At 47.8% G+C, this 20,107-nt stretch overlaps 1 protein-coding gene across 1 annotated transcript in view; it reads right to left on the bottom strand.

Moving 5' to 3' along the window:
• The window catches only part of LOC145358193 (laminin subunit gamma-3-like), a 115,026-nt gene that overhangs the window by 56,303 nt on the left and 38,616 nt on the right, over nt 1-20,107 (bottom strand). The window contains exons 3-7 of the mRNA XM_080211973.1: nt 19,080-19,210; nt 5,019-5,185; nt 3,402-3,590; nt 2,417-2,534; nt 827-925 (exon numbers count right to left, since the gene is read on the bottom strand). Coding sequence (XP_080068099.1) covers nt 827-925; nt 2,417-2,534; nt 3,402-3,590; nt 5,019-5,185; nt 19,080-19,210 — 704 coding nt within the window. The remainder of the gene's footprint in view (nt 1-826; nt 926-2,416; nt 2,535-3,401; nt 3,591-5,018; nt 5,186-19,079; nt 19,211-20,107) is intronic.

Raw genomic sequence — 20,107 nt, 5'->3', positions numbered from 1 at the left:
CTTTGTCCTGGATGGTGTTGAGCTTCTTGAGTGTTGTTGGAACTGCCCCCATCCAGAGCAAGTGGGGAGTATTCCATCACACTCCTGACTTGTGCCTCGTAGATGGTGGACAGGCTTTGAGGAGACAGGAGGCAACAATGTGATAATGACAGTGGTATTGGAGTGGGAATAGCAGCAGCGTCTGATAGAGCGGGTGTGAGAACCCAGCACACATTACAGAAACACAGAGCACTGGCCTTCCTAAATGTACACAAACAATCAATGTTTGCTCATCAACTTGTACTTGTACACAGTCCATCAATATATATCCAACATGCATTCACACACAGAAACCCGTCCTCTGCAGGCAAAAGGAACATGTCCAGACATCGCACTTCAAAAAATCAATTAAACAAAAGCCTGGGGGACGATCATTCCATGGTGCATTCTCCATGGCAACCAATCAGAGTTGACTTGCCAACCAAATCCTTTTCCCATGCAACATAAATTACTGTTCTCTTTGAAATTTGGCATTCTTGCATCTATCCTGATGAGTACAAGACGAAAAGCTTTGATAGAAAGTCTTTCTTCAGCAAGGCTCAGATTCTGTGTTAACCAAACGGCTAACAGTTCAACAATATAAAAAAAATCCTCTGTTGTCATGAAATGGTGCAGAGTAACCGGTCAACAGGTTAGTTTCCCAGCTGTTTCAGTATTTTATGGATCTCTGACAAGTCTCCTCTCGATCTCTGCCGCTCTGTAATAAATAGACGGCGTTCCCGACCCCCTGCTCAGCAGCTCAGGTTCAGCTCGGGAATGTTCGGGGGGGTGAGTTTCACTGACTGACCTGTGACACAGGGCTCCCTCCACGTTCTCCTTACAGCCGCATTCCCCACTGATGGGATCGCAGTCACCCACAGTTCCTTCAGGCTGGCACGCACACTGCCTGAAAAGAGAAAGCTTTCACTGGGTACAGCCTGGTCACTCTACAGAAACTCTTCCCCCCACACTGTGGTGGGGGTGGGGGTGGGGGTGGAGGGGAGGGGGGATTGGGGTGGAGGGGGGAGGGGGGGTGGAAGGGATGAAAGGCATCTGGCTCTAGACAGTAGCACCAACGGCAGGGGAGGGGGAAATCGGTGGTTGTGCAGATGGACGATGGGATATAAAGTCTGAAGAGGCTGTGCTGCACCCTCTCTGTTCCCTCAGCCAAGGGCACAAGGGGAACTGGAGTAAGGGTCCGGGTAGGGATTTGTCAGTTAGGGCAAGATGCAGATCTCAGCGGGTTCTGGAGGGGATTGGGGAACGGGGGGGGGGCTGCAATCTTCAGGGTTCAGCAAAGGGACGACATGACATAATGTTCTTGATTGGTGAGAATCTCAATTGGTTTCAGAGATGTGGTGGTGGTGGTGGTGGTGGTGGTGGTGTAGCTGAGTATGTGACTCATCCACAGACCTGAACTAACCCATCTAAGACATGAGTTCAAATCCCACCACCACAGTGGGGGGCTTAAATTCAATTAGTAAATTTGGAATAAAGAGCGATTCTTATCAATAATGATCGTAAAACTAAAAAAATCAGCCTAGTTCATGAATATCCTTAAGGGAAGGAAATCTGCCACCTTTACCAGGTCTGGCCTACACGTGGCTCCAGAGCCATAGCAACGTGGTTGACTCTCGCTGTCCCTCTGAAATGGCCGAGTGAGACACTCAGTTGTATCAAACTGCTACAGGAACAAGCAATGTGGACATCTACCCGGTGGAAACTGTGCAGAGACTCCAGATATAAAGCAGGGAAATTCTACTAAAGCCTCAGTTGGAGTACTTGTCCAATTCTGGGCACCGCCCTTTAGTCAGGATGGCATGGCCTTGGGTACGGAGATTTACCATAGCATCAGCGATGTGGGATTTCAGTGAACGTGGAGAGGCTGGGATGATTGTTCTCCTTGGAGCAGAGAAGGTTCGGTGGGTGATTCAATCGAGGTGTTCAAAACTATGAGGGGGTTTTGATGGAGTAAGTAAGCAGAAGATAATTGAGTAAAGACACAGAGGCTGGAATCTTATCAGGATTTTCCATCCTGCCACGGTGAACGGAGATTTGGCTGGTCCCAAAGGTTTCCGACCTCGCTGCAGTGGGGGTGTGGCGTGACCAGCCGGTAAGATTGCACCCAGAGTGAGATGAGAAGCTGTTTTTTTTACACAGTGAGTTGTGATCAGCCTGAGAGGGAGATGGAAGCAGATTCAATAATAACTTTCAGGAGGGAATTGGATAAAGACTTGAAATAGAAAAAAAAAACTATCACAGGATGATGGGGTAAGCACGGGGGAGGGGGTGGGATTAATTGTACAGCTCTCTCACAGAGCTGGCACAAACACAATAAGCCAAGTGGCCTCTTTCTGTGCGCTCATGCCCTGTCCGCCCCCAATGTGACCTGTGTTACCTGCAGCCGCCCTCCGAGAGCGAGTGATATCCCCTCTGGCACTGGTCACATTTCTTCCCCATGACAGTAGCTTTGCAGACACAGTCTCCATTCTGGTCACACTGCAGACTCAGTGACCCTGCGGGTTACAAGGAACATCAATTACTGGGGGGACATGGGTTAAAGGTGTGAGGGGCAAGGTTTGAAGGAGATGTACCTGCCGGGTACGCTGTGTGTGGATTGCTGTTTCACTGCGAGGGTGGAGACTGAGTGGGACATGTGACAATCCCCTCCTCAGGTTACCACCTAGACATCACAGTGACAATTACAATCCCTCAAAGGCAGAGGAACAGGCCACTGGTCTAACTGATCTCTGCTCAAGATGAGTCTCCTCCCACCTCTCTTCCTCTCACCCCGTCACCCGGTCCTTCCATTCCTGTCTCCCCCATGCATTTATCCATCTTCTCCTTAAACGTATCAATACTGTTCACCTCGGCCACTCTCTGTGGGAGCCTGTTCCATATTCTCGCCATTCTCTGGGTAAAGACATTTCTCCTGAATTTCCCCATTGGATTTTTTCATGACTATCGCCTATTTAAGACCTTTCGCATTGGACTGCTCGATATCTTCTCCATGCTGACCCAATCAAATGTCTTTATAATATGAAAGAATGTGCAATGTTATGGGGATAAGGCAGGGACTGGATAGAATGCTCTATCAGAGGGCCAGCACAGACTCAGTGGCACGAATGGCCTCCTTCTGCACTGTGATCATTCTGTGAATATTAAAAGCTTCTATCGAGTCAATCGTCAGGCTGCTCTGAGGAAAGAGCCCAGCCCTGTCACAACACCAGGCTTTGAGCTTCATAAACGCTGATTTTCCAGATGTATAATATCGCTCCCAGAATTCAAGGCTGTAAGTTCAACCATCGCTCAAACCTCAGTCAATCACACACATTCCTGGAACTGGGATACTCCAAGCACCCCCATCCCACATACTCACTCACCCATGATGCTACAGTTACAGTGTCGGCAGGCCTCCTCAGCATTGCTTCTGTAAAAGTGTTCTTTGCATGTCTCACAATGAGGTCCTGTTGTGTTATCTCTGCAGTTCAGGCACTGCCCTCCATGGCCAGTCCTCCGGTACAGATCCATGTTGAAGGAACATTGCTCCGATCTCCCACTGCAGTTGCAGGCTAGAACAAGGCAGCATTAATGAATCACTAGAGCCCATTTAGTCACCAACTGTCATTAATCCTGACTATCCATTTCCAGTGACCACGGCAGATCAAATTACCCAAGTGTTTACCTCACACATAGAGCAGAGCGGAACTCCTCCCCTATCCCCACCCAACCTCTCAGCTGGCGTTGCCAACCCTGGAGTGTCCGGGGCGCTGCTCTGAGTCACTGTGTGCAATTTTTCCTTCTATTATAGAATCATAGAATCCTATAGTGCAGAAACAGGCCCTTCGGCCCATCGAGTCTGCACCGACCACAATCCCACCCAGGCCCTATCCTCACACATTTACCCACTAATCCCTCTAGCCTACACATCCCAGGACACTAAGGGGTAATTTTAACATGGTCAACCAACCTAACCCGCACATCTTTGGATTGTGGGAGGAAACCGGAGCACCTGGAGGAAGCCCACGCAGACACGAGGAGAATGTGCAAACTCCACACAGACAGTGACCCAAGCCAGAAATCGAACCCAGGTCCCTACCATGCCGAGGTAGCACAGTGTTTACTCATGTTTAATCATCATAAAAATATTAAAACTCAGGGAAGAGGTTGTTTCCAACGACAGTCAAGGAAACTCCAATTGGCTTGGAGCGGGAAGGCTGAGCCAATCAGGTAACCAATGGCTGCAGCATAGGAGTGGGGTGGTTAATTGGGGGATCATGTGATCAAACCATCATGGGGAAGAAATGTGACCAGTGCCAGAGGGGATATCACTCACTCTCGGAGGGCAGCTACAGATAACATAGATCATGTTGGAGGGGGGGGCAGGGCATGAGCACATAGAAAGAGGCCACTTGGCTCATTGTGTCTGTCTCTTTGAGCGAGCTATACAATTAATCCCACCCCCTCCCCTGCGCTTACCCCAGAGTCCTATAATAATCGTGAATCTGTCCCATCAGAGTTGACAAGAGGTGGGAGGGACCCACAATCTCTATCACCAAGAGGGACAGATATCTGGGAACACCACCACCTGGAGGTTCCTCTCCAAATCACACACCATCCTGACTTGGAAATATATCGGCCATTCCTTCACTGTCGCCGGGTCAAAATCCTGGAACTCCCTCCCTGACAGCACTGTGGGTGTACCTACACCACATGGAGCAGTTTGTGACTCACCTTTTCAAGGGTCATTTAGCGATGGGCAATAAACCCACTCACATCCCATGGGTAACTTGTCTTGAATTCTCTTGAGTTGGAGGGGAAATCTGATCAACTTGTTTAAAATGACTGAAAGATTATGAAATAAGTTTACACGGAGGAATGATTTCATCTGATACGGTGGGAGTCAAGAACAAGGGGACAAATATCCTGTGACTTACTCACAGGACTGTGGCCTGGTGGTTATCACAACCTGACTCTGAAGACGAAGGTGAGAGACTTACGGCGACACTCATTCGCTGCCTGCGAGGATCCACGTGCCCAAGGTCTGTCATGGAAAAATGGCCGACAGCGTTCGCAGTCCACACCAGTCGTGTTGTGCTGACAGTCACACACCAGTCTGCCCTGTTCATTGGTCACACACTCGCTGGCGTGGCCGTTACATTTACACCTGAAAATGGAAAGTAAGAACATTTATCTCGTGTCTTTCACCGCCTCGGGAAGTCCCAAAGCATTTACAGCCAATGAAGTCCTTTGTTTGAACTGTAACCACTGTTGTAGTGTACAATAAGGAGTCTCACAACACCGGGTTAAAGTAACACTCACCTGATGAAGGGGCAGCGCTCCGAAACCTCATTCTACTAAATAAATCTGTTGGATTTTAACCTGGTGTTCTGAGACTTCTTACTACCAACTCCAGCATCTCTACATCATGTTTTAATGTAGGAAATGTAGCAGTGATTTTGCACAGCAAGATCCCAGAATATGATTAATGACGAGATAATCTATTTTAGTGATGTTAGTTGAAGCATTGGTTGGAAAACCCAGGAGAATTCCCCTGCTCTCCTTCAGATAACATCCTGGGGCCTTTCCAATCCACCTGTAACAGCAGACCTGGCCTCAGTTTAACAACCCATCTGAAACACTGTGCGGCACTCCCTCAGCACCTGCTCTGGGAGCCTCAGCCTGGATTAGGGGTTCAAGGTTCCAGAGTGTATCTTGAATCCACAACCAAAACCAACCCACACTGCAGCACCTTCCAAATGGGGTGGCACAGTGGTTAGCATTGCTGCCTCTCTGCGCCAGGGATCCGGGTTCAATTCTGGCCTTGGGTCACTGTCAGTTTGCAGTTTGCACATTCTCCTCGTGTCTGCATGGGTTTCCTCTGGATGCTCTGGTTTGCTCCAACAGTTTAAAGGTGTGCGGGTTAGATTGATTGGCCACGCTAAATTCTCCTCAGTGTCAGGAATAGACCCTAGGAGGGATTGTGGTTGATGCAGACTCGATGGGCCAAATGGCCTCCTTCTGCACTGTAGGGATTCTGTGATTCTATGAGACCCATGACCCTGACCATCTAGAAGGACAAGGGCTACAGGGACAGGGGGACATCACTTTAATATAATAAAACGTCACAAGGTGCTTCACAGGAGAGTTATAGAACAAAATTTAACACAGAGCTGCAGAGAAGATTGCTGAAAAAGAAGAGACGTTTTTGTCAAAGCTTTTCATCTTGCACTCATCAGAATATTCACAAGAATACAATGCCTGGGAAATCAACAATTTAAACCATGGGAAGAGAGTGCTGATTGGTTGGCAGGTGGATTGTAATGAGTAGAGGTGTTGCCATGGAGAATGTATCAACTGATGGCAGCACGTCTCCCAGAATCTACCTGGCAGCCAATCAGCACTCTCTTCTCATACAGTATAGATCTGATCATTTCCCAGGCATCGTATTCTTATGGAAGTTCTGATGAGTGCAACGTTAAAGTTTATTGATTAGTGTCACACGTAGGCTTACATTAACACTGCAATGAAGTCACTGTGAAAGTCCCCGAGTTGCCACACTCCAGCGCCTGTTCGGGTACACTGAGGGAGAATTTAGGACAGCCAATGCACCCTAACCAGCACATCTTTCAGACTGTGGGAGGAAACTCATGCAGACACGGGGAGAACACGCAGACTCCAAACAGACAGTGACCCAAGTTGGGAATTGAACCTGGGTCCCTGGCGCTGTGAGGCAGCAATGCTAACCACTGTGCCACCGCTCCATTCTGGAGATCCTGCCACAAGACAAAAAACTTCAACAAAAACTCTTTTTTCAGCAACATTCGAATTCTGTATTAGCAAAGGAGATATTCGGTCACAGAACCAGAAGCTTCGTCACAGGTAGGTTTTAAGGAGTGTCTTAAAGTACAGGTAAAGTAAGAAGTCTCACAACACTAGATTAAAATCCAACAGGTTTATTTGGAATCATGAGCTTTCGGAGCACTGCTCCTTCAGCAGGTAAGTCACCTGATGAAGGGGCAGCGCTGTGTAAGTTTGTGCCAGCAAATAAACCTGTTGGACTTGGTGTTGTGAGAATTCTTACGGTATCCACCCTAGTCCAATGCCAGCATTTCCATATTAAAGCAGAGGTAGAGATAGACGGAGAGGTTCAGAGAGAGAACTCCCGAATTTCGGCTCCAGGCAATTGAAGGTGTGACTGCCATGGGCCCAGAGTGTGAGCGCCTGAGCCGTGGCTGAAACTGTAGTTTGTTTAATTGTTCTCCTTTCCTTTTGGCAATAACAAGGGAGACCCCAGTTATGACCCATGGAGAATAAAGCTGTACTAACGGGAGAGCCTGGTGGCGCTGGAGAAAAGGATTGCCGTGAGATCACAAACATATTTCCAATTCCCCCTCACTGAGTGCGGACAGAATCTCTCCTCGATACTGGAATCACTGGGGTTCTATCTGCAGGCTGGAAGAGCACTCACTTGGCTGTCCGTGGACAACAGGTTCTTGATTAATAAGGGGATCAGGGGAAAAGACAGGAGAATGGGGATGAGAAAAATATCAGCCATGATTGAATGGCAGAGCAGACTTGATGGGCCGAGTGGCCTAGTTCTGCTGCTATGTCTTATAACTGGAAATGTGATTATTTTGTACCAATTCCTAGCCTCAAATCGGCCTTGTGGCGCAGTGGGCAGCATCCCTGCCTCAGAGCCAGAAGCTCTGGGTTTGAGTCCCACCCCAGGACTTGATGGCCAAGGACCTTGTGTTCATAACGTGGTCAAACAAGTTGAGTGTGTCAGTCTACAGATCCTTGCAAACACATCAATGGCTGCCGGCAAGAATGGGAGAAACTTCTGGTCAGCCACGCGTGATGTGGAGTGGTGCCCCTGGCAACTGACTCACAACATTTTGGGGAATTTCCAGCTATGGAAACAGATGGAAGTCTGTCTTCCTGTTCCACTCAGTGTGGGAAGAGAAATGGAATTCCCAGCCTTGTAGATCAATGGGAAAACCACACAATTTTCCCAAGTCAACAGGCCCAGGAGGTGACTGGTGACTCTCATCCCACACTCAATAACTCTTGATTATAGTACGTCTTTTGGAACTTGCACGTTTATGAATTGTTAAAAGTGAGCATTAGTTATAAGCAAGAGACGCCAGCTCAGGGAACTGAATCCATCAACTGGAACCTCTTGTCCAAAAAGAGATCATCAGTGTGGCAACATCTTAACAGTTCCAATGTTTTGTTAAAAGTCATTTCAAAACAAAACAGTCATTAAAATGCATTCCTGAGTCTTTAAAAGGTTTGTTAAAAATAAAATCCACATGGTTTATTTAAAACTCAGGGAATGCAGTCCAAAGATGTGTAGGTTGTGTGGAACGGCCATGTTAAACTGCCCTTAATATCTCAAGATGTGTAGGTTAGACGGATTAGCCATGGGAAATATGTGGGGTTATGGGGATAGGATGATGGGTGGGCCTGGATGAGATACTCTATCAGAGAGTCAGTGCAGAGCTGATGGGTCAAATGGCCTGTTCTGCACTGTGGGGATTCTACGATCCTTGAAGCTGAACAGATTCTGATCTCAGGATCACATGTTGCCACGCCAATAGCTGGGAGACTCCATGGAGCCATTTGGCTCTTCGGAAGTTTTGCGGTGCTAGGAGATTCTAGAAGTTCCACTGAGTAAACAGAATGCGGCGCAGTGGTTAGCACTGCGGCCTCACAGCGCCAGGAATCCGGATCCAATTCCTGGCTTGGATCACTGTCTGTGTGGAGTTTGGGGGTGGAACGGCAAATTGCGCGGAGGGTGTGGAGAGTCTACAGAAGGATCTAGATAGGCTGGGCGAATGGGCCAGGAACTGGCAAATGGAATTTAATGTTGGCAAGTGCGAAGTGGTCCACTTTGGTAGGAATAATGGTAGGAAGGATTATTACTTACGTGGAGAAAAACTGCAGCAGGCGACGGTGCAGAGGGACCTCAGGGTCCTTGTGCATGAGTCGCAAAAACCCAGCTTGCAGGTGCAGCAGGTGGTCAGGAAGGCAAATGGGATGCTGGCCTTCATAGCGAGGGGGATTGAATATAAAAGTAGGGAGGTCTTGCTGCGGCTATATAGGGCATTGGTGAGGCCGCAGCTGGAGTACTGTGTGCAGTTTTGGGCGCCGTACTTACGCAAGGATATTTTGGCCTTGGAGGGAGTGCAGAGGAGTTTAACAAGGCTGATGCCGGAGTTGAGGGGGTTGAGCTATGAGGAGAGGCTGAATAAACTGGGCTTGTACTCGTTAGAGTTTAGAAGAATGAGGGGAGATCTCATTGAGACATATAAGATGATGAATGGGATGGATAGGATAGACGTGGAGAGACTCTTCCCGCTCAGAAAGGACAGTAGGACTAGGGGGCACAGCCTCAAGATAAAGGGGGGGCGGTTTAGAATGGAGTTGAGGAAGAACTTCTTCACTCAAAGGGTGGTGAATCTCTGGAATTCTCTGCCCGTTGAAGTGGTGGAGGCTACCTCGCTAAATATTTTTAAGACGCGGGTTGATGGGTTTTTGATAAGAGAGGGGATTAAGGGTTATGGGGAGAGGGCGGGAATGTGGAACTGAGCCACGACAGATCAGCCATGATCTTATTGAATGGTGGGGCAGGCTCGAGGGGCTAGATGGCCTACTCCTGCTCCTATTTCTTATGTTCTTATGTTCTTATGTACGTTCTCTCCATGTCTGGGTGGATTTTCTCCGGGTGCTCCGGTTTCCTCCCACAGTCCAAAGATGTGCAGGTTAGGTGGTTTGGCCATGCTAAATTGACCCTAGTGTCAGGGGGACTAGCGAGGGTAAATGCATTAGGTTATGGGGATAGGGCCTGGGTGGGATTGTGGTTGGTACAGACTCAATGGGCCAAATGGCCTCCTTCTCCACTGTAGGATTCTGTGATTATGTCCCTGAACTTTGGCTCTGGTACTTTCTAATTGTCAGGAAGTTAGGAGTTGTGAATTAGTGGAATGAAGAGCTTGCCAAATGAGGAATGGTTGAGGACTCTGGGTCTGTACTCGTTGGGATACGCGAGGCCTGGATAGAGTGGACATGGACAGGATGTTTCCACTAGTAGGAATAACTAGAACCAGAGGGTACAACCTCAGGCTAAAGGGGCGATCCTTGAAATCAGAGATGAGGAGGAATTTCATCAGCCAGAGAGTGGTGAATCTGTGGAACTCTTTGTTGTAGAAGACTGTGGAGGCCAGGTCATTGAGTGTCTTTGAAACAGAGACAGATAGGTTCTTGATTAATAAGGGGATCGGGGGAAAAGACAGGAGAATGGGGATGAGAAAAATATCAGCCGTGATTGAATGACTCGATGGGCCGAGTGGCCTAATTCTGCTCCTATATTTTATGGCCTGAAGAGATTTCTCTTTACAAGAACAGAAATCATGAAAAATCAGTGAAGAGGTGAGAAAAAATAATTCAGAAAATAAAAAGTAATTTTAAAGGTTAATTTAGTGTTGGACTTTATCTGATGGGGAATGGACTACAAAGAGATGGCAGTTATGTTGCAGTTTACATAAAGCTCTGGTTAGACCAGATCCAGAGTAACTGAGTTCAGTTCCAGGATACCTCAGGAAAGTTAACCCAAATTTGGAAGGGTTTGTGGATCAGATTCAACAGAATGACCCCGGGATAACTGTGTGAAGATAGAAGTCACAGACTAGACTCGCTTTTCCTTCCGTTAAGGGGTGATCTAATCAACGTATTTAGGATGATTATATTACAGTTAATAGACAGAAACTATTTCCTCTGATGAGGACAGTCAGGAACAAGAGGGCAGGACTTTGAAATTCAAGTCAGGCCATTCAGGAGTGATGTGCAGAAGCATTTCTTCACTCAGAGCAGGGGGAGGGGAACTCCTTCCCCCAACAAAGCTGTTAAATCAGTTCAAAATTCCACAACTGCCATTATTATGGAAGGGTATAATGATTCTATTTGTGATGCAGAGATGCCGGCGTTGGATTGGGGTGGGCACGGTAAGAAGTCTCACTTCACCAGGTTAAAATCCAACAGGGTTTACTGACCTGATGAAGGAGCAGTGCTCTGAAAGCTCGTGATTCCAAATAAACCTGTTGGACTTTAACCTGGTGTTGTGAGAACTTCTGTTTTTATTTGGGTAAAGGGTACTGGAGTAAAGGGTGTGCTGTTATTGTCACTGAACTAATAATCCAGAGACTCAAGATATGGGGACCTGGGTTCAAATCTCGCTCACAGCAGATGGAAAAATTTGAATTTCAATAAAAAAAATCTGGAATTGGAAGTTTCCTGATGATTATGAAATCATTGTTGATAGTTAATAAAACTCCACCTGGTTCACTAACATCCTTTACAGAGGGAAATCTGCCTTCCTTTCCTAGTCTGGCTTATGTGTGACTCCGGAGCCACAGCAATGGGGCTGACTCTCAACTGCCCCATCAAGGACAAGTAGGGATGGGCAATAAATGCTGGCTGGCCAGCGATAGCCACATACCATAAAAAACAATTTTTTAAAAATGGTTAAAAAAAGCCAAGGTGGGTAAGTGAAGCTAAAATACAGAATCATAGAATGCCTACAATGCAGCAGGAGTCCATTCAACCCATTGGGTTCTAAACACCTTGATTAGATCACTCCTTAATGGAAGGAAAAGCGAGTCTAGTCTGTGACATCTATCTTCACAATTATCCCAGGGTCATTCTGCTGAATCTGATCCACACCCCCTCCAAATTTGTGTTAACTTTCCTGAGGCATCCTGGAACTGAACGCAGTTACTCTGGATCTGGTATGATAATAATGGTTTTTCTTAATGTTTTTCTTTTCCTTTTCATTCACAGGTTTTAAGTCGGTCCACCTCGTGTCCAACGAGGGGCATACACGCGATGGGTCGTACTTGGGGCTGCTCTTGGTTGTTCGAGATTGGCCCAGTGCTTCATGTCGTTAGTGTGTGCCTCAACTGGGCCAGATACTGGGCAAGACGACAGCTCAGTGGCTATCGCTGATTGCTGTGCAGACACATGGATTTGGGCCGGTGTCTGTGGGAGTTTGCGCATTCTCCCCGTGCTTGCGTGGGTTTTCTCCGGGTGCTCCGGTTTCCTCCCACACCCCAAAGATGTGCTGTTAGGCTGATTGGCAGGAATAAATTGTCCCTAAATCAGTTTCCCTCAATCTGGATGGCCATAAAACATTAGACAGGGGTCGTGGGTGGAGAGGAGGACTGGTGGTGTTGAGATGGCGGTGCGGGCTCGTTGGGCCGAAGGGCCTGTTTCCCGGGCTGTTTTTGTTCTTTGTTGTTCTTTGTTGGTCTAACCAAAGCTTTATGTAAACTGTAACATAACTGCCATCTCTTTGTAGTCCATTCCCCTTCAGATAAAGGCCAACATTAAATTAACCTTTAAAATTACTTTCTTTTTTCTAAATTATTTTTTCTCACCTCTTCACTGATTTTTTGTGATTTCTGTTCTTGTACCCCGAAATCAAGACAACAATCCCACCTAGGTCCTATCCCCAGAACCCTACATATTTACCCTTCTATTCCCTCTAACCTATGCATCCCAGGACACCAACAGGGAATTTAGCAAGGCCAATCAACCTAACCCGCACATCTTTAGATGGGAGGAAACCAGAGCACTCGGAGGAAACCCATGCAGACAGGGGGAAAACATACAGACTCCATCAGACAGTCACTCAAGCCGGGAATTGAATTTGGGTCCCTGGCGCTATGAGACAGCTAACATTGTGCCACCATGCTGCCCTTTTATCCATCAGGATCTGATCAAATGGCAGGACGTACTGGGAGGGCTGAATGGCCTCCTCTCATGGTCCATCTTCCTTTTTCCTTGTTTACTATGTATATCTATCCTTCCTGCATCTCCATTCCCCCCCCACCTCCTCTGCCTCCCCACCCTGCCGCACCCTCCCCTTCAAGGGCCATCAAACTACAATAGCACCTTCAACCCCCCCCAAATTGCTCAGCAGACAGCACTGAGGGTAAAACATGGACCACAACAGAGAGAGACAGAGAGAGAGCGAGAGAGAGAGACAGAGAGTGAGAGAGAGCAAGAGAGAGAGACAGCAATGGAGCAAAGTGTGTGGAGATTAGTTCCAGCTGCATTACATGGAAATCATTTCAATCTAGAGATCAGAATTCCAAGAACCAGATGTTTAACAGCTGTCCAAGACTCAAGCCGATGCTTTTGAAATCTTGTTGCTTAGAAGAACAGAAGTGGCTTCTTACATCAACATTTGGACTAATTTAACCTTTCTTATTGATAAAGGAAGACTTGTACTTATATGGTGCCTTTCACAAGCTCAGGTCATCCCATCGTGCTTTACAATTAAGTACTTCTGAAGCATCGTCAGTGTTGTAATGTAGGGGAAATATGTACACAGCAAGATCCCACAAACAGCAATGTGATAAGCCCCAGTTAATTTGTTCCGATGATGATGGTTGAGGGATCAATATTGGCCCAAGATATAAGGGTGATCTTCATCTAAATAGCAGCATGGGATTTTTAATATCTACTTGAGAGGACAGACTGGGTCTTAGTTTAATTATTCACCCTAAAGGCAGTGCAAAATTGCCAGTGTACCTGCACTGGAGTGCCAGCTGATTTTTATACAGTAAGAAGTCTCACAACACCAGGTTAAAATCCAGCAGGTTCATTTGGAATCACGAGCTCTCGGAGCACCGCCCCTTCATCAGGTGACTCGCTTAATGAAGGGGCAGTGCTCCAAAAGCTCGTGATAAGCCTGTTGGACTTTAACCTGATGGTGTGAGACTTCTTACTGTGCCCACCCCAGCCCAGCGCCAACATCTCCACACCCTGATGTTTGGAATCAAGCTCCGGAGTGGGATTTGAACACACTTCTCCCTGGTGAAGACAAGAGGTCTACCAACTGGCACCTCATCAGACAACAAAACAAAAACAAGACAGGCCTCTGAATCCCACGTTGCCTGTGGTCAAGATTTATTCCAGTAGCAGCTGTGTAAATGATATGAGAAGATTTCCTTTGGTTGAATTGTCTGGTGAACTCGGCAAATATTCACAAGGGAGAAGGTATTTATTGCTGCACCTCGACACCAAGCACAGGGGGAACTGCCCCTCAGAGAAGATGTAGCAGCGGGTTTGTAAACATTGCTGGAATGGGGACAGGGACTCTCGGTGGGAAGACTTTGGGACTTTAGGAGCGACTTTGGGAGGGTTGGACTTGCCACATTTTGTAACTAAGAGTACGTTTGGCGGAGGTCAAGGGCCAAAGAAAACCAGGATCGGAGAATTGGCTACAGGCTTGTACCTCAGGGGCAATTAGGGATGGGCAATAAATACTGGTCCAGCCAGCGACACCCACATCCTGTAAACATGAATTTTTGCTGACATTCTCCACCTTTGTTTTTAAAGTTTACTTATCACAAGTAGACTGCAATGAAGTTACGGTGAAAATCCCCTAGTCACCACACTCCGGCGCCTGTTCGGGTACACTGAGGGAGAATTTAGCACGGCCAATGCACCCTAACCAGCACATCTTTCAGACTGTGAGAGGAAACCGGAGCACCCGGAGGAAACCCGCACAGACACGGGGAGAATGTGCAGTCTCCGCACAGGCAGTGACCCGTGCCGGGAATTGAACCTGGGCCCCTGGCGCTGTGAGGCAACAGTGCTGACCACTGTGCCACCCTGGGCTGAGTGGACACAGATCCTGTGATCCTTCAATGGAGAACAGAAATTAATACGGCCAGTAATCGTTTCATTCTCTCTCCTGTTTCCTGCTTCAGAATATTCCACTGGTGGGTGCGAGGGGACCCACATCATCAACATCACTGGACAAAATGAATATCTCTTCGTCCTACCTCCTCCCCCCCAATCAGGAGTGGGGATTTAGATGGGGCTGAGTGGGGAACAAAGCAAAGGATACTCATAAGTGGGTGCCTACCAACACCTACCAGCTCCCTACAAACCCCCACTCCCTCCTTTCCTCCCAGCCACTCTACCTAGGGCCAGTTTGGGACCCTAACCCAGCGGCAAGGCTGACCTATGCCCAGGAACCTTGTGTAAGACGGGTTATTGAGACACTGCTTTCTATTTGTTCATTCCTGGGATGTGGGCCTCGCTGGGAAGGTTAGCATTTGTTGCCCAGCCCTAATTGCCCTTGAGCTGAGTGGTTTTGCTAGGCCATTTCAGAGGGCCGGTAAGAGTCCACCACATTGCTGAGGGTCTGGAGTCACGTTTGGCCGGATCGGGGAAAGACGACAGATTTCCTCCCTTAAGATGAAAGCAAAAGATCGCAGACGCTGAAATCTGAAACAAAAACAGAAAATGTTGGAAAATCTCAGCAGGTCTGACAGCATCTGTGGGGAGAGAAAAGACGCAACGTTTCGAGTCTAGATGACCTCTGACAAAGGTCATTCTCTCTCCACAGATGCTGTCAGACCTGCTGAGATTTTAGTGTTTTCTGTTATTGTTTCAGATTTCCTTCCCTAAAGGACATTAGTGAACCAGGTGAATTTTTATCAATGACAGTTTCATGGTCACCATTACTGAGACTAGCTTCATACTCTAGATCTATTATTGGATTTAAACATCAGCTGCCGTGGTGGGATTTGAACCCATGTTCTTAGAGCATTGGCCTGGGCCTCTGGACTGCTATTCCAATGATATTGCCACTATGCCACCATCTATGTACTGGGCCTTCTGCATCATGAGCTCATGGTGGTACGTGGACACCACGCCAGCAATCACCAGGTTCCCTTCCACCTCAGGCTTGGAAACAAAGCTGTGTGTTCCCAAGAGTGTAATGAGGTTGTCGGGGAGGGTGTCGGCAACACAGCAACAAACTGATAACTCGACAGCCTCAACACTCCTTTACTGCGAGGCCTGGCAAGGGATTAAAAATGTTTTGTTTGTTTGTCTGAGTGCCTGCAGTCAACAGAGCACCGAGAGATGTCTGTGACAGAGGCTTGGGCACATGGCTGCTTTGATGTGGTCAAAATAATGGGTTCAGAGTGGGGGGAAAGAATGAGACAGGGAACAGAGGAAGTGAAGGAGACAGAGAGAGGGAAGGAGAGTAGGGAATGATGAGAGGGAGAAAGAGAAGGAGACGCCACGAGGGTCAGTAACAGAGAGGAGAGACCGAGGTATACATGGTCAAATAGCGAGGGAGAAAGGAAGAGATCAAGGAACAAGAAATCCAAAGGAAAACAGGGACAGAGCACGAGAGAGATAAACAGAGAGGGACAGAGCTTGAGAAAAACGGCAAAAAAGGGCTCAAGACACAGAAAAAAAGAGACTGATTTTCAGAACTGTTGTAGTGCAGGAGGAGGCCATTTGGGCCATTTTATTGATAGATAGAATCCCTACAATGCAGAAGGAGATCATTCGGCCCATCAACTCTGCACTGACCACAGTCCCATCCAGGCCCTATTCCCATAACCCCACATATTTACCCTGCTAATCCTCCGACACTAAGGGTCAATTCAGCATGGCCAATCAACTGAACCCACACATCTTTGGACAGTTGGAAAGAGAGGGACCTGTATTTATATAGCACCTTTCACAACCACCACTTCTCTCAAAGTACCTTACAGTCAATTAAATAGTTTCTGAAACTTGTGTACAACAAGGTCTCACAAGCAGCAATGGGATAATGTCCTGATGAATATGGGCCAGTAGACTGGAGATAACTGGCTTTTCTTCAAAATAGCCCCACAGGAACTTGTACATCTACCCAAGGGGATGGTGGCACAATGGTAATGTCACTGGATGAGTAATCCAGGTCTAACGCTCCGAGGGGAGGTGGATTCCAATCTCACCATGACAGCTGGACAGTCACACCCCAGGAGAAATCATCTTAAGAAAGACCTGAGCTGGCAGCCAGCACCTTGATTGAGTGAAAGACAGCACCGCCAACAGTGCAGCATTCCCTCAGGGCTGCCCCATAATATCATACTTTTCTACTGGAGTGTAACCTGGAACTATGTGACTCAGAGACAAGAGGAGGAGGGAGACGGCACCCACCCAGACACCCAAAGAGTATGCAGCATAGAGGCCAATCAGCCCATGCTGGTCTTTATGCCTCACTCAAACCTCCTCCTATTTTTCTTTATTTCACCCCATCAGCATTCCTTTAGTTCCTTTCATACTCAATTGTTATTCTAGCTATTCACCTGATTCATCAGGGCGACATGGTGGCACAGTGGTTAGCACTGCTACCTCACAACATCAGGGACCCGGGTTCGATTCCCGGCTTGGGTCACTATCTGTGTGGAGTCTGCACGTTCTCCCTGTGTCTGCGTGGGTTTCCTCCGGGTGCTCCGGTTTCCTCCCACAGTAAAGATGTTAGGTGGATTAGCCATGCTAAATTGCTCCTTGTTGTCCAAAGATGTGCAGGTTAGGTGGATTGGCCATGGTGACTTGCCCCTTATTGTCCAAAAATGTGTAGGTGAGATGGATTGGCCAAGCTAAATTGTCCCTCGGTCTCCCAAAACATGTAGGTTCAATGGGATTAACCATGGGAAATATGTGGGATAGAGTGAGTGAGAGTGCCTGGGTAAGAAACTCTGTCAGACAGTCAGTGCAGACTTGATGGGCCAAATGGCCTCTTCTGCACTGATTCTATAAAATTCTATCTCAAATACTCCTTGTGATGCCAGCTCCAGATTCTCACTGCTCTCTGGGTAGAGAGAGTTGTCCCACATTCCCAACTGGATTCACTGGTGACTATTGCGTACGTACGGCTGGTCTCCTCACAAGAATAAACATCTTCTCTGCATCTACCCTGTCAAACCCTTTCATAATCTCAACAAATTTCATCAGATCGCCTCTCAGTTTTCTAGAGAAAAGAGCCCCAGTCTGTTCAATGTTTCCTGCTGGTTATAACCGGGTGGCACGGTGGTTAGCACTGCTGCCTCTCAGCGCCAGGCACTTGGGTTTGGGTCACGGTCTGTGCTGAGTCTGCACGTTCTCCCTGTGTCTGCGTGGGCTTCCTCCAGGTGCTCCGGTTTCCCCTCAGTCCGATAGACGTGCTGGTTAGGGTGCATTGGCCGTGCTAAATTCTCCCTCAGTGTACCCAAACAGACGCCGGAGTGCGGCGACTAGGAGATTTTCACAGTAACTTCATTGCGGTGTTAATGTAAGCCTACCAGTGACACTAATAAATAAACTTTACTTTTGCTTCTCAGTTCTGATACAATTCTTGTGAATTTGTGACTGGATTGTTAGAATCCATTCCTATGAATGAATTCATTGAGTTTCATTCACACAGTGAAGGTGGAAAAGAGACTCGAAATAGATCCTTCAGCAGATCTGAAGATCATTCCTCTCCCACCACCTGGACCCAAAGCTCTGGAATTCCCTCCCTCAACCTCTCCATCTCTCTCTCTCTCTCTCTCTCCTTTAAGCTGCCACTTAAAAACAGTCTCATTGGCAAAGCTTTCAATCACCATTCACAATAACACCTTCGTGTCAAATGCTGTTTGATTAATGCTCCTGTGAAATGTCTTGGGGCCTTTCTAGCTATGAGGCTATGAGGCTTTGAGCTATGAGGAGAGGCTGAATAAACTAGGCTTTACTCGTTAGAGTTTAGAAGAATGAGGGGAGATCTCATTGAGACGTATAAGATGATGAATGGGATGGATAGGATAGAGGTGGAGAGACTCTTCCCGCTCAAAAAAGACAGTAGGACTAGGGGGCATAGCCTCAAGATAAAGGGGAGGCGGTTTAGAACGGAGTTGAGGAGGAACTTCTTCACTCAAAGGGTGGTGAATCTCTGGAATTCTCTGCCCGTTGAAGTGGTGGAGGCTGCCTCGCTAAATATTTTTAAGAAGCGGGTTGATGGGTTCTTGATAAGAGAGGGGATTAAGGGTTATGGGGAGAGGGCGGGAAAGTGGAACTGAGCCACGACGGATCAGCCATGATCTTATTGAATGGTGGGGCAGGCTCGAAGGGCTAGATGGCCTACTCCTGCTCCTATTTCTTATGTTCTTATGTTCTTTCGCAGTGTTAAAGGAGAAATAGAAACGCAGGTTGTTGTTGTAATCCGGGTGACGCTGATCACTTACCTGCCGCCCACAGACAGATCGGAGATGGCATAGTAATAGGAACGCAGCACCCGGTGATCCCGGAAGATGTCATCTCCAAACGTGTTCAATCGTGTTAGGGAAATGAGCAGATCAGTGGCCGTAACCCAGTCCTGAACAGAGGAAAGGCACAATGTTAGAACTAGGGAAGGAGAAAGAGAGATAGAGAGGGAGAGAGAGAAGGAGGGGGAGAAGGAGGAAGAGAGAGTGGAGACAGAGGGAAGACTTAGTTTAGTTTATTGATTACTGTCACAAGTATGAACTTCTATCTCAAGTACTCCTGGTGATCCCAGCTCCAGATTCCCATTACTCTCTGGGTTCACACAGTTACTGTGAAATTCCCCTGGTCGCCACACTCCAGCGCCTGTTTGGGTACACTAAGGGAGAATTTAGCATGGCCAATGCACCCTAACCAGCACTGTGGAAGGGAACTGGAGCACCCGGAGGAAACCCAAGCAGACATGTGGAGAATGTGCACACTCCATACAGACGGTGACTCAAGCCGGGAATCGAACCCGGGTCCCCAGCACTGTGAGGCAGCCAAGCTAACCACCGTGCCGCCATGAGAGGAAGGGAAAGGGAGAAGGAGGGAGTGAAGAGGAAAGAGTGAGGGAAGGAGCAAAGTGGGGTGGAAAGGGAGAAAGAGGGAGGGAGAGCAAGAGAGGAAGGAAGGGGAGACAGGGAATGAGAGAAGGAGGGAGGGAGCAAGGGAGGGCGAGAGGAGAGAGAGAAAGAGAGGGAGACATGATGGAAGAGGAGAGAGAGAGAAGGAGGAAGAAAAAGAGAGGGTAGGGAGAGAGAGAGAGTGAAAGAAAGGCTGAAGGAGAGAGGGAGGTGAGAAAGAGAAGGGGAAGAGGAGAGAGATGGAGGCAAGGGGAGGGAGGGACAAGAACAAGCACAGAGAGAGGGAGAGAAGAGGGAGAAAGAGAGAGAGAAATTGAGGGGGGTGAGAAAGATTGAGGGGGAGAGGGGGTAGGAGAAAGAGGGAAGGGTAGGAAAGACAAACTCAG

The sequence above is a fragment of the Carcharhinus amblyrhynchos genome, chromosome 25 (genome assembly GCF_965287045.1).
Source record: "Carcharhinus amblyrhynchos chromosome 25, sCarAmb.v2.hapA, whole genome shotgun sequence".
Lineage (NCBI taxonomy): Eukaryota > Metazoa > Chordata > Chondrichthyes > Carcharhiniformes > Carcharhinidae > Carcharhinus > Carcharhinus amblyrhynchos.
This window is presented reverse-complemented; position numbering and strand designations above follow the sequence as displayed.